At 46.3% G+C, this 17,196-nt stretch overlaps 1 protein-coding gene across 1 annotated transcript in view; it reads left to right on the top strand.

Annotated features, from left to right (window-relative positions):
• LOC133343259 (dysferlin-like) overlaps positions 1 to 17,196 on the top strand; it is a 173,064-nt gene that overhangs the window by 44,395 nt on the left and 111,473 nt on the right. The window contains 7 exon segments of the mRNA XM_061552707.1: positions 4,871 to 5,039; positions 9,504 to 9,571; positions 12,228 to 12,287; positions 13,107 to 13,205; positions 13,977 to 14,105; positions 14,962 to 15,117; positions 16,299 to 16,390. Coding sequence (XP_061408691.1) covers positions 4,871 to 5,039; positions 9,504 to 9,571; positions 12,228 to 12,287; positions 13,107 to 13,205; positions 13,977 to 14,105; positions 14,962 to 15,117; positions 16,299 to 16,390 — 773 coding nt within the window.

The raw sequence follows: 17,196 nt of genomic DNA, 5'->3' as shown, positions 1-17,196 counted from the left end.
CGAGCCTAAGTTAATTGATTACATTTAAAGAATAGTGCTTTGGTTTCTTCGTAATCAGTCTGATGGACAAGACCCCGTTACCTTCCCAACTTTTACTCGCATTGAGAAATTTTCATCAACATAGGTGACAAAAGGTGATTGTATGAAATAATAGGTTTATGAAAATGTATTTTTAAAAGGTTTCATTTGGGTCACCAAGTTCACCGAAGTAGCAACTTGAAAGATTAAGGAGAATAGTATGACGGCATGAATATACAAGAAGTCTCGATAACTTGCCATAGACACAAATGAGAAGTTTAAGAGAAACATTTGATACCTTCAAGTTTCCCTCCGACAGAGCGGAGTTGAGAGAAATGTAAAGCAGCCAATGACACGAGTTGCAACGGAACAAAATTATTAGTCACATGACAATGAAACTAAAATGTTCGTCTTCTGAGGTGAATTTTGCCAAATTAGGTGAAAAAAATTAAGTTTAATATCATAGTGATCAGACTCGGATACAGTGGCTAATACTCAGGTTCAAAACCAGGGTCTCAACGATACCGGTTCAGTGGCTCCATCTGGAACGTTCGACATGCAACGTCGACATTTAGCGACTGTCAATTAATGCAGCAATCTGTGAAATCAAACTGGAGCAAGATGACAGACATGGACAATTCAGAGCAGACCCAGTTTATTTCCGTGTAACAAGTGACACAACTGCCCAATCACATTCCGATAATGAAATAAATACTTTTCAAACACAGTACTCTTCTCTTACATTCGTTTCTTAGGACTGATCCTTCTAGGAATTTCCAGAGACATGGCGGGGGGGGGGTGGTGATAACATTTGACGGTGAAACATTGAGAGGGAAAAGCGTTCCTCGATCTCCCGTGACCTTCTGTAACCTTCTCCCAGCCCTCTCGATTGGCTCAAGTCCACCACGGATACGACAACCACCACCCTACACTAATTTTAACAGCCACGAGACTTCTACTCGATTGGTAACCCGACATTCCCGTCGAAGGAAATCCCACAATCGAAAGGCCGCCCGTGCATATGTATTGCTTCGTTTCGGAGGACTGATCTTTCTAGGAATTGCCAGAGAACACGGCAGGGATAAAGTTAGAAGGTGGAACGTTGAGAGGGGATTGTGTTCCCCCCACACCCCCGTCATCCTCATAGCTGCAGCTGAATCAACAATGCTGTGTCCACGTGTGGGAGCCCGCCGTTTGGCGGAATTATGAAGGATAAACGTCCCATAGGCAGCGCTAATGTGTAACCTCAGCAGCCCTAATCATCTCCTGTTCCCGGGCTGCGCTTCATGCGCTGCTTCGTGTCTTTGCCGCGACTCGGAGCGAGCAGCTCGCTTTCCCCCGCGGAGTTTCAATTAAACGCGTTTAAATATTATCGCTAGTTACACAAAAAGGATGTTTTAATAATTCTGATTTAAGTGAGTACTTACATGTAAGTGAGCTCATTAAGCCGGTCAAACAAATCGTTTTCTTGTAACTTAAAAACGAATCCAGAATCTAACTGGGTGGGGGCGGCACGAGCCAAGGGAGTCCTTGGTTTGTGTTAGACGACTTGAGTTGGGAAATTGACCGTTGGCGGTTTAGACGTGGACATGTCACCTCGTACACTCGGCAATTCAATGTTCATATTCTAAATGCAAATTGTCCACCTACTCAACTGAGCACGGGGCAACACGGATGTCCACTTGGGGCATTGAGCCTAGCCCACTAGTGCCCACTGTAGTTACTGGACAACACTTCGGAGGCAAAGGGCCGTGGGTCACACGACTTTGTTAAACTCTCTCACACTCACGGGGCGGTGAAGCGGCCATGAGAGCGCCTGAGAAGGAATGTTTTTTTCCTTTAATTCCTCTTTGAGCAACGTCTGTGTGTTATCCCAGCGGATGCGTGGGGTTTCGTTAATCACTGTTCTCCCGAACGCCTGGAATGAAAGTTTCCCAAAGCCATTGCCACCTCTCCATGATCCAGCAAAAGCAACAATCCACCTCTGCACCTGCAAATTGAACGATTTCATCACTCCGCCTCCGTAGCGAATGTAACCCCAGACGTGTTTTCTCCTCTGGCTGCTACTTGGTCACGTATTATTATTATTATATGAAATACCACATTACTCATTTCGTTTAACCCAACTATGCTGATCCCACCACCGTCGTCTTAATTCGATCTATTGTATTCATCCTGAAATCACTCACTTCCTCTTGTTCTTTCGTACGGCTGCTGATGTGGATGCAAGCCCAGATAACCGCGTCAGGAGCAGCAGCGGAGTAGTGTTATCGCTCGAACTCCATTCATCGATCGGCAATGATCCCGGCTCGGCCAAGCGGGGGCAGCATACACCTGCATTCACATCTTCTCAGCGCGCTCCTGCACTGCCCCCCAACAACGCCCTCCCTACCCCCCCCCCCCCCCCTCAGCTGATCTTAGCTCCCATGCTGACAGCAGCAGCAGCAGCAGCCTTGATACTCTGCAGTGCGGGAAGCGTTAAATCATAAACCAGCCGAGTGATTCCTACTCAAAAAACACTCAGAGGAAACGGTACCATCCTGCCACATTTTCTGGATTCATGACACACGCAAAGCCCCCCTCGACTCAGGGGGCTGCGAGCAAAACCGTGGCCTGTTCCAAAATCAACAAATGAGCCTTATGGCGGGACCCCGGGGTCCCATAAGCCCCCGGCTCTCGCGTAAACATTATATTATAATGTCAACAAAAACTATGCCTTTAAAAATGAAAACTATTTACCTGCAGTACCTCTATTTAAATACACTATCGAAAAAATAATTGACACCCCTCTGTCAATCATCATGTGTCTCAGTGTGGATTTGTGAACACACTTTGTAAACAGTACATAAAATAGTTCGCGTTTTCAATGCGCTGTTCATGTTGTAACAAGCGTTTATACCAATGTTACTCGACAGAGCAGTGGGTCGAAGCTCCTCTTATCTGCATTGATACGAGCGGTATGTGGGGACGATGGCTTAACCGCAAAAAACCTATCTGCACAGATGCATACGGACAAGAGAAGTATTATCAAACAGGAGGAATTAACGGTGCAACGCATCTCATCTGTAGGTAATAGGATTGTCATCGATTGATCCTGGCTGCAGACATTGGTAGGTCACAACTAATAATGAAGATAAGAGAGCAGTTTTACTGTATTATGCATACCGTTATGAAGTCGTGTAGGCAGTTTGAGCAGCTTTGGATAAGACTGATGATCCTGCCCATGACCGAGCACGGAGCGCAGCATTCGCTTGTTCAGCTCTTGTGCGCATTCGTCCTCGCCACCGCCGCTGCGCTTGGACACGACACGACAACAGAATTATCCCCGCCAGGCGGGTCGCGGCGTTTATGTGCGCAGTGGGACGGAGTCGCCATAAAGACATTGATGAACTACGATTTTGACTTCTGTTTATTCGGGACCCCGGGGTCCCGCCATGAGGTTCAAATGTCCTTTGGTTATAATTGTCCTTTTTAAATGCCCTTATTTTTTTACTTCTGTTAATAAACAATTTAACAGCGCGGTAACTACGGGCGCTGTTTTCACAAATGCGGGTTGCGAGTTTTTGTTTAATTTTAGTTATTTAAGACTTCAAATGTATTTTAAACTATCCGTTTTGTTGTTGTTGTTGTTATTAAGGTCATGTGACACATGGTGCTTGTGCAATGGTTTGGAAAGTGAGCGCATGACGTCATTTTGTTGCAAAAATGTGCACCGCTTTCACGAGCACCCTCATTGTGGCTAGGTGCAGCAGGTGAGAGGAGCCAGAGTCATTCTGTTGAGAGTTGACTTCTCTGTCTTTTATTTCAAGCTGTGGCTACTGGAAATAATTACACCCCAGCCGATGAGCAACAGCTGCAGGTTGTACATATGTTCGAATGAGTTTTGTATTATTATTATTGTATTGTTCTACTTGTAATTCTGTAAAATGCTAATTAATGTGCTTTCATTACCTTTTCAGTCATCAGAGTATCATGTACGTCCTGTTAAATGATGCTCTCGGAAGGTGACATCTCAGAATAGTTTCTGAAGGAGCCTCTTCCATCTCCGTAAATACATGTTTGCCATGTGTCAATTATCGAACACACGTGCACAGAATTTCAGCTGTCGAAATGGCTTTGGTTAAATTAAGTGTCAATCAAATTGCATATGCTTCAAAAGGCATTTATTATTGAGAACCGGGTTTAATCACGGGTGGCTAGCAAAATTCAAAACCATAGTTCCATACATGATAGCTGCCCACCTTAGCCAAATACCATTCACAATCACTATAACATACGTGTCCTTTACCTGCCATGGTCATTTTTACCAAAGACACTGGGGTTTTGTATATTCTTTAAATTATCTTTGAAATCATCTGCCTGGATGGCACTGTGCTTGGCAAGAGTGTGCCTCCGGTTGGGTTCAGAATTGAACTGCCCCGCACGAGATGTGAACGGTGACTCCATCAAACGGTGACTCCATCAAACGGTGACTCGATCAGCATTTGGTAATATCCTGATTGGAAGATCTGCCTTTTTTTTAAAGAATCTGATGGTGCAGAATTGAACTTCAGCACTTTTTCCTAGTACAAGCTACAATAGAGAGACATTGATATTAGATGTCGACGAGTCTAAAATTTGACAACGTGCTTTTGTGTTGTGCCTTCAACCAGCGGCTGGTGCAGCATGCAATTGTGAGCACTGGGGGTGCGAATTGTCCCATTCTTTGGCGCTGGCCACGCAAAGCCCTCGTGTGCCGTGCTCACCTGAACAGGTGCTCATCCGAACAAGTGCTCACCAACAGCACTTGCCCTCCAGAGCTAATTGGGGGGTCCTTGTATTTGCGCGCGTGTGTGTGTGCGCATGTGTGCAGAGGATGGCAGTTGAAGGCTGCTACGCACCTCCCGTCACCATCAAGTTGCTGGACAACCGTCCGTTTGGGCGACGGCCGGTGGTAGGTCAACTCACGATCCGCTCCCTGCAGGAGTTCTTCTGTGACCCCTACCGGGCTCCAGACCGAGTACCCAGATCCCCCGTCGCTGGTGAGACGCACACACCCACGCACACCCACGCACAGCCACGCACACCCACGCACAGCCACGCACAGCCACGCACACCCACGCACACCCACGCACACCCACGCACAGCCACGCACATCCACGCACCCCCACGCACAGCCACGCACAGCCACGCACACCCACGCACACCCACGCACAGCCACGCACACCCACGCACACCCACGCACACCCATGCACACCCCTGCGTCCGTTGTTTACACCACTAGTTCCCCTGTTGTCATTTGAGGAGTCGTGAGGTCTGTTTGGAATTATTTCAGCACGGCGTCTCAACGACAGTCATCACAAGGGCATGGACAGCGATAGTTTGGGGGGCTGATGAGACGAAAGAATGACGTGGATTTTAAGCATGCTGTTTAAATTCTAGTTGCAGTAATTGACCTAAAGGACCCTGGGTTGAAGGGTTCTAACGCAGTGTGGTTTTCTGGACTGGGTTATGTACGATGGTCTCACCAGCTGGCTGCTATCAAGCTGCTGGTGGGTGCACATCAATCGTGTGCAAATTGTCCTCGTGGTTTGCACTGCTGGCCACTTGCCTCGGCAGCCACCCAGAGCGCCTGTTATATGAAACAGGCACAGAGGCAGGCTCAATATAAGCGTGTATCTCTAATCCTGACCTTCCGCTAGATGGCCTGCATTTTTGCACAAGCTTAGAAAGAGCCCGAGCTGTTTGTATGAAATTTGTCCCACATGTCGGTTGTGCGGTGCATTGTGCTAAACTCCCACATCGGGACACTTAAAAGGCATCTCTGAGACTCGGATTCTGGCACAGCAAGGAAAATGCATCAGCTCGTTTTTGTCTCCGGTGGCAGACGGTGGGGGATACACGTCTGGCGAGCTCCATGGGCTCAACCCAGATACCCTGGAAGTCTGTTGAACACAATAGCCGCACGCCATGTACTCACGAGGCAGTAGGTACTCACTTTAGGCTGAGTTCGCCAAGGTGTATTCAAGGCTCCATTCAATGACCAGCTACCACCGGTGGGGGACATTACCGGGAATGGAATATGCTGGTTCAGTGGGATTGTCGTGCTGTCCAGTGCTATTACACATGTTGCCGCATTGCATATCCAGAGATTCCACATTCACCTGCACAGTATAGCCTTGTGGGGCAGAGGCTTTTAGAGAGCACTCATTAAGGCTGGCGTGGCACAGGATGGGCGGTTTCACCTGCAACACGTTGATCGACCTTGTTTCCACAGAGATGATTTTGACTTCGCTGTGTCTTTTTAATGTCACTAATTTTAGGCTGAGATGACCTAGAAGTGATCCATATCAGATTCAGATATAATTTACTGCTGATGTTTTCCATGGCCATAAATTCCTGGCCACCAGGATTGTTGTAAAATGCACGAAGCACTTCACGACGGCTTCCCAACGTGGGAACGAGCGAACCAACAATAATGACAACAATAACCGCGGTTCGACACGAAGTGATGGTGACGTCACCGCGGTGCTTGTGCCAGGCTAGGTGCACTTTTAGGCCATTTGAAGCGTTGACGGCTCGCTGCCAAGAGATCATGGGACAGACCCAGGTGTTTTAGATAACTGACTGAGATGACTGGCAGATGCACCACATTTGTTCTCCACTGCACCAAATTGCTACGTGTCAAATGTCTGCACTTCACTCGTTATTCTGAGCGTCACTCCTCCACCCTCGATTGTATTTCGAAGGGCAATTGCTTTCAATGCCTAGTTGCGTCCTTCGTGAGCCTCTAACAGAGAGGCTGATCTTGGCACTGCTAGTACCGGTCATCTGCAAGACCAATCAGCTACTTACCCTCCTGCACCACATCAGTCCATTTCATCTCTGGCGTGTGCTGCACCGTTTGTCCCCCTCTATCCAGTCAAACAGAAGTTGATTGGACATGCAGTGCTTGGGCATGCGGGCGACATGATCCAGCCAACACAATATCACCTGTCCAGATCTTTCAAAGATCTGTGAGATCTTCACACAGTCCAGCCTGGTTCAGTCTAGGATGGATCATCGGCAGGCCATCCTGAATGTTTCAAGGCAGCGCTTGTAGCCCCATAATTACATTACTATAATGTTTATGCATGGCAGTTTCCTAAATACACAATTGAATGCTCAGATGTGAAACCCAAACGAAGGCACGTTGGGACAACTCTTCATCTGCATGCACATTATAAATACAAACGACGTTTGCAGTCCCATGCCTTTGAGGCATTTCAAAACTGGGTTTAAATATGATTCTAGATTTGAAGCTTTCGTGACTGCAACGATTCATACTCTTAGGTTTTTTCGGTAAAGTCACGTAAGTAAAAAATAAAATAAAAATAATAATAGAAATAAAATAATAATACATGAAAATAAATCAATTAAATCACGACGTTTCGGAGGCAACACAAGTCTCCGTCTTTAGGTGGGACCGTCACAGCTATATTTACTGTATCTTATGAGTGGGTTAATGGGTGCAGAAAAGTAATTAAACTTGCGAAAGACATTCATAGTTTAAAGGAGTTTTTAAATTTCCGATTATGTGATTACATGTTTTTAGTATGTTTACTTTGGTGACAGCCGTAGAGGGAATGCTTCCATCTTGGTTGGAAAATTGTTAACATTATTTGGGGTCTTATGCTAAATAGTTACACATATAAATGTTTATTGTGCAGTTACAGGCCACATATTTCAATATCCTTGCACATTTTTTCCCCCAAACGAAGCCGCTTCTTAAGTTACAACACTTAAAATGATTACCATTAAACCTATTGAGATATATTTCTACACGCGAAAAAAGTGCTTCTAATAACCCTGTCAATGCAATGAAAGAGCACGTGTAAAAATACAACTGAAATGTAAACCGAATTACACCGTTCCAATGTTTGCTTCTATTTACAGTCGTGCGTTCACGATTGCGTTGGCCCAGTTGCTGATTTACTGGGGCAGCCAGCTGCGTGGCCGTGTGGGCAGCTTGTCCACCTCCGGCTCCAGGGGTCACTGCGTTCAAATCCAACCCCAGCCCCCCTTGACAATACATTGTGGAAAGATTTTCAAACAAGCGCACTATTTGCTAATTTATGTAGACGTAACAATATCCCTTGATACTACTGCCTTACAAAGGCGGGTCATTGTATGCGAGTGTTGAAACCAGATTTGTGGAATTACCAGCAATTACCGAATGACCGGGTTGTCCTTTCCTTAGCACATGTCAAAGCTCGGTGCCCATGTGTGGAACTGAAATGTATATTCTTGGGGCAAATCTGCTACATGGCAATACCTGGCAGATTGTGGAGTGATGACATAGCTTGCCTCATGTAGTATATATACAGCACATGACATGACATTAGGACAAAAAGAACCACAGTATAACCATTCACAATGGTTATTTAAGCACATTTATTTTGTCTAGAATTGAGGGGCTGCTTTATCACTTGTGCTGCTCTTACTGTCTATAATTATTCCGGTAGTTTTATTTTATAATAGAAGGATCTGCATTTTTTAAGCACCAAATTCCAACTGGATCTTTTTCGACTTAACGCTTTCGTGACTGCAGCAATTCATGTGCTTGGGTCTTTCGGTAAAGTCACGTAGATAGGTTCAAAGAAAATAATCAAAAATAACAGAAAACTACGATGCTTCGATCGCAATGCAAGCAGTCGTCTTCTTGCATTGCGATCGAAACGTCGTAGTTTTCTGGTTTTTTTGAAAAAAAAATTGAACCTATCTACGTGATTTTACCGAAAGACCCAAGAATATGGATATTTTTCATGAAGCTCTAAACCTATTTAAACTGTATCGATATACATGAGCAGTGTAAATGTCATGAAATTGTGATAATTCAAGACTGAGATGCAATCTAATACGCAATTGATTGTTTGGTTATTACCAAAACATGTTTATTTTTTTCTAAAATTTTTTTGCTGTGTTTACGTTTTTATCTCCTGCAATGAACATAAAAAATTACACTTGCACACACATTGCATATATTGATAAACACGCCACTCAATGCATGTATCGTGAGCCTAAATAACAATATATTAATCGATCAATTGGTGATGCATCGTTACACCCATAACATGCATCATTATATTTATTTGTCAGTTTTGCCTCTCGGAAGTGACATGGCCCAGCGTTCGCGTGTCTGCCGCTTGTTGCGTTGTTGCGGGGTTAGCTTGTTCCCCAGCTGTCTGCATTACATTGGACGCTAAAGATCTTGTGAACTTATCGCAAACATGGGTAGGCCATTTTTAATTGCCTTAAAACACAATTAGACGCTGAAAATGAAGGCGGTATCAACGAGTACAAAATATCCTGTGTCGTGCCGTGGCCCACATGTGCTTGTGCGTGTACCTGGAATGCCTAAATAGGCGCTTGCTTACACTACTCGCCTTGATGGGGTCCGTTCAAAAACGTGAAAGGGAATCAGCTGTCCGCCTGCCTTTACGTTTGTCTCGTGGCTGTGCGCACAGCCGACTCGGCCCACTCGAGCCCAATGGACACCGTTATCGAGGTGGACGACTGCAAGCCTCTGATCAAGGTACAGCGGCAACAGCAGCCGCCGGGAGTGAGCACGTGGGACCAGCATGAGCTGAAGCAGAAGCATCACGGTGACACTGGCACGATTCAGACATTGCACAATCGCCCACGTCAAGCAATGCAACGCGACTTCTGTTTTGCAACACGTTTGTACTACAGTCACTGATTGAAGCCAATTAATGTCGGGACCAATTTTTCATTAGTCCAGTGGAGGCTGTAAATGCCTGAGGCCTGGCCCCTGCCCTCCCCTCTTGCCTGGGTTGGTTAAGCTCAGGTAGCTCGGTTTGGTATCTTGACAAATAAAGGTACCTGTGGCCTGAAATTAGTGCAAGCTGACTGTCCGGTCAGGTGCAAGCTGACTGTCCTACCTGGGATGAATAGGTCAACGTGTCCAGCAACATTGTTGGTTGTAAACCAATGCCTGCGCACTACACTAGAATAGCATCGGCATTTCATCGATAAAGAGACGTCACGTTGTCTCACCACATCAAAATGAAGCATATTTTAGCCTGAGCCGTCCAGACTAATAACCCTGCATTGTTTATTTTAGCAAATCACACTTAGGACACGTCTTGACCTTCTGGGTTTCATCAGCAGGGTTATGCTCATGGAACTAATGATCCTCAGTTTCGTCAGGTATCATTGGCAAGAGCACTCCAGGTTCACAGTGGGGCCCTGTGAGTGCACAAAAGCAACACACTTAAAGCCGTTGTGAAACATGGGTAGTAACATCGGTTACATTGAGAATGTAATGTCGTAAATTTGATTGATTATCTGTTTTGCAAGGGAGACCTGGATTTTTGGTTTAGGGTTGTTTTATATAAATATTTTTCACATTTAATTGTATCCCATTTTGGATATTTGGAATACAACACAGGCACACAATAAGGCTGGTTGCGGGCCTGATCCCTGACCATCGCTGTCGCCGTGGTCAGAGGGAACAACTTATCCTGGGCCTAGATGTAGCCAATGTCATCGATATGTTACTCAGTGCATGCTTTTGAAAAAGATGATTCGAGACAGAGCTTTATTGCAATATAGCGATGGATCCCAGTACAGTTGTTACTCTCTTTCCTCCTGCGTCATCACGCCTGAAGACACGCTATTGCTTATTCTTGTGAATGACGTCACAGGGTCTTTAATGTACACTCGACCAGAGATAGATCTCTACAGAGAATAATAAGCAGCAGCAGAAATCAAAGTCAACTTCATGCAAACTGGCTCTGCGCATTAGGCTACCCAGCTTTCGCAATTGTTTGAAATTTGGTACCGAAAACTGGGTCAGGTTATGGTAGTAAAGAAGGCACACGTGATGACATAATACGCAGTGTGTGAATGGATTCTCGAACCCAGGTTTGCGTCTTGGGTCTTGCATGTTTAACATGGCGCAGACATCTTTGCTGGGAGGATAACGCTGCTTCCCTTGCACGTTTCACCGATGTAATCGCCATTGGTCTGACCAGTGTGGAAGAGCGGCCCCCAAGTCGCCTCTTGGAGACGCTGTGCGGGGCTCCCTCTCGTGGAGGCCCTGGTACCCACAGTGGAGCGAGCACGCAATCGCATGGCTGCATATTGACATTAACATATAAACTATCAAACTAAACAACATTTTTTATTTTACCAGGGAAGGCCCGCTCAGTTATATAGCTCTTTTTCAGCAGTGACCTGGCCACAAATGACAGCTATCATTGAACTATAAGTCAACGAAGTGGCTTATCATGTGGACATATATCGCAGTGAAATACTCTAAATGCATGTTTCTAAATGTGGAGGGAAAAACCGGAGAACCCGGAGAAAAAAATCCACGCGACCATAGGGAGAGAGAGACACAAACAAACTCCAAATATACAGCACCGTAATTTTTTTAGACGAATTACAATTTTGAAAAACTAATTCAAATTTCCAACACAATTGTAATTGTCAAAGACTAAGTAATGTTCTCTTTGGCGTATATGTCACACTATATTACATTCGGAAGTAACAGAACGCTTTAAATCGAGAACGAGTAACCTCCAGTAGAGGGGAGCTCCAGAGACTCTGGTCACGGAGCAATATTATGTTAAGTGATTCCTGCTGTTGCTCGGTAACGAGCACGGCGTGTGATGTCAAGTGAACGCTGTGATCCAGAGTACAACATAAACAAACATAAACAAACATCCGTGGCAGAGCCCAACGTTCACATTTTACAATAACAACTAGTGGACATCTGTGGGAAAGAGCTTAAAAGCTGATCATATTCCTCTAGTATAAATCAATAAATATATAAATCAATTAAAATTATATAATTAATCAATTGTAGGACAGAATCAGAATATTGATTATTGATTATAATAAATTGTAGATCAGTACTCATCTGTATTGGCAGTCAGAGCCAGTGGTGGAAAGTCCACGCAGAGTACATATGTCGGGGCCATCTCTCCAGAGAGTGATGCTCACTTGATTGCAATCAAAGGCACGCTAGGCTGAGCTGATCTATCCTGGGTCTTAATGCGAACAGGTCTATCGCTTACACAAGCCCGGATATTAGAAGCGCGAAAGCAACCGCCGCTTGTCTGCCTTGCTAACCGATCCACACAGAGCTCGAGGCACGCATGCTCATCACGTTTACGCTGGAGCTGGTTTGTCTGTGTGTTGCGTGCGCATGCACGTGTGTGCAGGGTGCAGATAATTCATCCGCAGGCCTGGGCTCAGTCTATGGGGGCACAACTTCGTACTCTGTGAGTGCATTCATGTTTACTTTACACGCAATCACACAAACCCATATCAACGTCCCGAGCACAACCTGCCTGTTGCTATCGTTTATAAATTCCGTTCATGGCAGTGTCTCAAATGCAGTGCCGTCAAGCTGTGTGAACCCTTGACTGCCCAAGCTCAGTTAGCGAGGTGTCGTCTCAATGGTCAGAACATTCACCACTGAAGAGGCTCTGTTCCCATTGCTGCTGTAGTCTTAGACGTCAAGACTGTTCACAAGAGTGAGTAATTGCGTGTCGTTGTCATAGCCCAAAATTCTATGTTTTTTGGGGCTATAGGTAAATCATGGTTCTTATGAAACTAAACACCCAGGCCTCCCTTGAATCTCAGTACACAGGAGAAAATGAATTAATCTCTGGTGGGAGCCAAGGATGTAACCCTGTTACATCCTTTCCTTGCTATTGTCTCTCTCTCTTGCCAATTCTCCTTGCCATTCTTGCTTGCCATAAATATGAGAAGCCCATAATTTCACTTTCTTTGACTCCTCCCCTGCACGGACAGATGAACGAATGTACACTCGTAAAAAAACTCAAGGGCACATGCTCATGGTACACAAAGTATGTGTACGGACTTGTTCACGTTATCCCCTTGTGTGTGCACGATTTCTCTGCGTAGCCCGATTTTTTCCCATGCCCAACATAACTCACTGCGTAATTGACAAACCATCATCCTCGTGTAAGATTATCTTTAAAAGAGCACCGGTAATGTCGTGAGTCTTGCTGAAACAGAGTAAAATACTCCTCGAGTTGAACACACGCTCATGTCCAACCATGCTTGTGCTCCAGGAGGAAGACTCCGTGGACTGGTGGTGCAAGTTTTACGCGTCGATTGGGGAAAGTGAGAAGTCTGGCTCCTACCTGCAGAAGGGTTACGACACGATAAAGGTGCGTGTGGGTGTGTGTGTGTGCGCGTTTGCGAGAGAGTGTGTGTGTTCAGTGTTGGTGATGTTCGTTATCATACTGGACTACAATTCCAGCTACTTGGGCCCAATTTTTTTCTGAGCACATCTGTGTAAGGATGTTATACATTTATATTGAATGTTTATTTAAATATACAGTTCTCGCGGAATATTAGACTTAATCCCAATGAGTGCACTCCTGGACCTATCGTGCGCCTTTGGTGATGTGTCAGCACCGTCACTCAGATAGCAAATACAGCCATAGATGGTGCTTTCGTCACCCCTCTTGCTCCAATCGACTACCGTGTATTGTCTCTTTGTAACGTGTACCTATATTTCACGACAACCCTTCTAAATCGGAATAATACATCTCATTCCTCTCGTTTTGGTTCGTACAGGATATCTGGCCGAGGTGGCACTGCAGTCTCGTGCTCACGACAAAATCAGAAGGTTCTAAATCTAAATCCTGGTCCAAGATTGACTCAGCTCATACTTAAGAGTATGAGCTCATACTTAAGAGTATGAGCTGCATCTCCGATTAGCATGGTTGGCTACGTACGTTGCGAACAAAGTTCAACATACCTCCATAAAATAGTGACTGCCCTATGGATAGACTGGTCATCACCGTAAGGAATGTGGAATTTCCACCATGGGGTCAGGGCAATCACTCGAGCACCACCGCTCTCGTCAGTAGGAACGTTGAAACACCGTCGACTTTGTCTCTCTCTGTACCACCCCCCTCCCCCCTCGCCGCAAGGTGTACGACACCGAACTGGAGAAGGTGGACAAGTTCGGGGGCCTCACTGACTTCTGCAAAACCTTCACGCTCTACCGGGGCAAGGCGTCCGGGGAGGAGGACGACCCGACCCCCGTGGGAGAGTTCAAGGTCAGTTGGATCGTGCAAGGACGTTATTCTCTGAACGAGTGCTCCAAGCGTGCATTTTCCCCATGCACATACTGTACACACATGCATGCACGCACACAAAGGTTCTTACGACTTCCTGCTAGATCAGTGGCCAGATGTTAACTCCCTCGCCTGGTATGGAGGAGGTTGTGGGTTCGATCCCGACCCTGACCCCTTTATATCTGGAGTTTACATGTTATCCCCGTGGTCGCGTGGATTTTTCTCCGGGTGCTCCAGTTTTTCCCTCCACATTTAGAAACATGCTTTTAGAGTATTTGTCTGCCATACATTTCACCACGATAAGCCACTTCGCTGAGCAATCATTTATGGCCAGGTCACTTCTGAGAAAGAGCTGCATAGCTCATTGGGCTTACCTGGTAAACATTTTTTTTTATTAGATCATGTAGCCATTACATCGACCCATGGCCAGCACTTTTGTCACCTCTGTGCTGATATTCGCCCACGACGCTGCCACTCCCAAGTTCGGGAGAGTTGACCCTGGTGACGATAATGTACGTGTGTTTACATGCTTGTCGTTATTCTATCGCACTGCACTACGAACCCGGTTGCACGTGTTCGATTCCCGCTCACGAACCAGAACAGTGGCGAATATTTGAACTGATCCTGGGCCTCCCCTAGGTCGACTCAACCTCAAATGTAAACATCAGCACTGGTTGAGACAAAGGCGGATGGGCGTGGCGTTGGCCACCCACCCCTCGGGTGCATTGACATCCGTCACAGGTGCTCGCTAATTACATTCTGCCCCAGCAGTCTGTTCGAGGGCATACGGGAGATCTTTGTGTTCGCGGTCATGCTGAACGTGCACGTGGCACGACAGGGCTCGTTCCGGATCTACCGCCTGCCCGAGGAGCAGGACGCGCCCTTCCCGCCCCGACAGTTCTCCCAGCTGCCCCCCAGCGGACCCCAGGAGTGCCAGGTGCGGGTCTACGTGGTGAGAGCCCTGGACCTGCAGCCCAAGGACTCCAATGGAAAGGTTTGTGCGCGCATGTGTGACGATAGATGGGGGATCGTTGCCCTTTGTGTGTGCACGCAACTTTTCAGTGAATGTTTATGTTTAGGTTCAAACGTCTATTAATTCCACACTATATCGCTGTGCCCTTGAGTTAATAATGATGTCTCCGATATAAAAACAATGAAATATATTTAAAAACTAAACCCCAAGACATTGCATATTTTTGGAGCTTTTCTGGTTTTGCACGTTGGAGTGAAAGCAAAATCACCATCTCAGGCCATTTCATTGAGGCTTTCTTTCTTAATAAGCCCCCAGTGTTATCATTATAGCTCTCATAGCTTCAGCTAACGACACCTCCTGCATGCAGCCCACTCACTCGTAGTAATAATAATAAAGCCTCGCTTCTCACCCCCTGCTCAGGGCAGGATCCCCTGCTGCTCACAACTACAGACCTCTTCATCTAAATGCATAGTGGGGGGCAATACGTACTTCGTTCAGTATTAAACAACACTTTTCTGCGTCTTAAATTCCACATTTCCTTACGACGCTTGCTCGAACGAGCATGTGCACGTGTTTTGTGTGCATCCTGTATACAACGTGGAGTGTTGAAAAGCTAAATATGTTACAAATCCATGAATCCAGGCTTCATTGACAAAAGGCCAAGGACAATTGCTATCTGAACTTCGCCTGGGTCAAGAGATGGCCTAGCCATTAAATTAGTATCTGATGCTACATATCACTTTAATATTAATGAGTTTTATTTAGACAGGAAAGTTTCAATTAATGTGAGTACTATATTTAGAAGTTTATTGCATTCAGATCTTTGAACAATTCCACGAATCAGTGTTGGGCATTTTGGAGGAAATCTGAATACCAGGAGAGAAAACTCATACATATGAGGGGATAACACTTGAAGCTCCGCACAGATGGATTCAATCCATTGCACGACTGTAATCAGTTGGCGGTGCATATGATGACAGCGCAGTATGGGTTAGGCATTCTTTTGTGCCGTGCTGATCTTTATTGGAACTTACGAACGGCACTTGCCCTGGCAGTAAGTAATTCTGAACAAAAGTTATTTGCGTGGAAATGTGTCCCTGTATGTGTGTGCGCGTGTACGTGGATTTTACGTGCGCATGACCTTGCTGCCCGTTTAGAATGGTTGCCTGCGCTGTATCGCTCTGGGATGTTGTATTCTCCAGTGCGACCCATACGTGCGGATCACCTTGGGCAAGAAGTCGGTGGACGACGCGGACCATTACATCCCCAACACTCTCAACCCCGTGTTTGGCCGGTGAGGCACCCGCGCAAATAGTGTTCACCTTATTGAAGCGCTTGGTAACACGTTGAAGAAAACAAAGCCTTAACAGACCGGGCGAAGACCCCGGGGCCGGCCCGAGACACGCTGGCGAGACCATGTCACTCGGCTGGCCTGGGAACGCCTGGGAATTGCCCAGGAAGAGCTAGAGTCTGTCGCTAGGGAAAGGGAGGTTTGGACCGCCCTACTCAATATGCTTCCGCCGTGACCCTCACCAGGACAAGGGTACTGAGAAACGAACAGACTGTAGGAGCAAGTGCTGTTTGCGAGCAGCACCTATGAAGGCCGGCACGACAACACGAGGGGTTGGGTGGCCATCACCACACCGGGCCGCCTTTGGCTCCCCAGTGGTGATGTTTGCACATCACATCAGGTACTCATTTGCGGCTGAGTCGACCTAGGGGAGGCCCAGAACCGAGTCAGATAATTGTCGCGGGTGTTGGCCTTGACCAGGAATCGAACTCGGGTATCTGGGTTTGTAGTGCAGTGCGCTAACCGCTACACGACAGCTCCCCACTCCATACATCGAGCAAGCAACCGGGGGGTGCAGGGAGTCACAAGCTGTCGGCCGAGATAGGAGCATCAACTTTGGCTGTCACACAATTACGACCCTCTTCAAATGTCAAAATATATAAACAATTACCTTGACATGTACAGGCCTTTGTCAATCGACTGCTGGTCTGCCCGCGCCATTTCAGCCACAAAGGTAGTTGAACAGATTGTGGGCGATGATGTGGAATGGTGGCGCAGTGTTTAGCTGTGCTACGAGCCTGACGATGCAC

Source organism: Lethenteron reissneri, chromosome 17 (genome assembly GCF_015708825.2).
Source record: "Lethenteron reissneri isolate LAM-NWPU_2019-01 chromosome 17, ASM1570882v1, whole genome shotgun sequence".
NCBI classification, from domain to species: domain Eukaryota; kingdom Metazoa; phylum Chordata; class Hyperoartia; order Petromyzontiformes; family Petromyzontidae; genus Lethenteron; species Lethenteron reissneri.
This window is presented reverse-complemented; position numbering and strand designations above follow the sequence as displayed.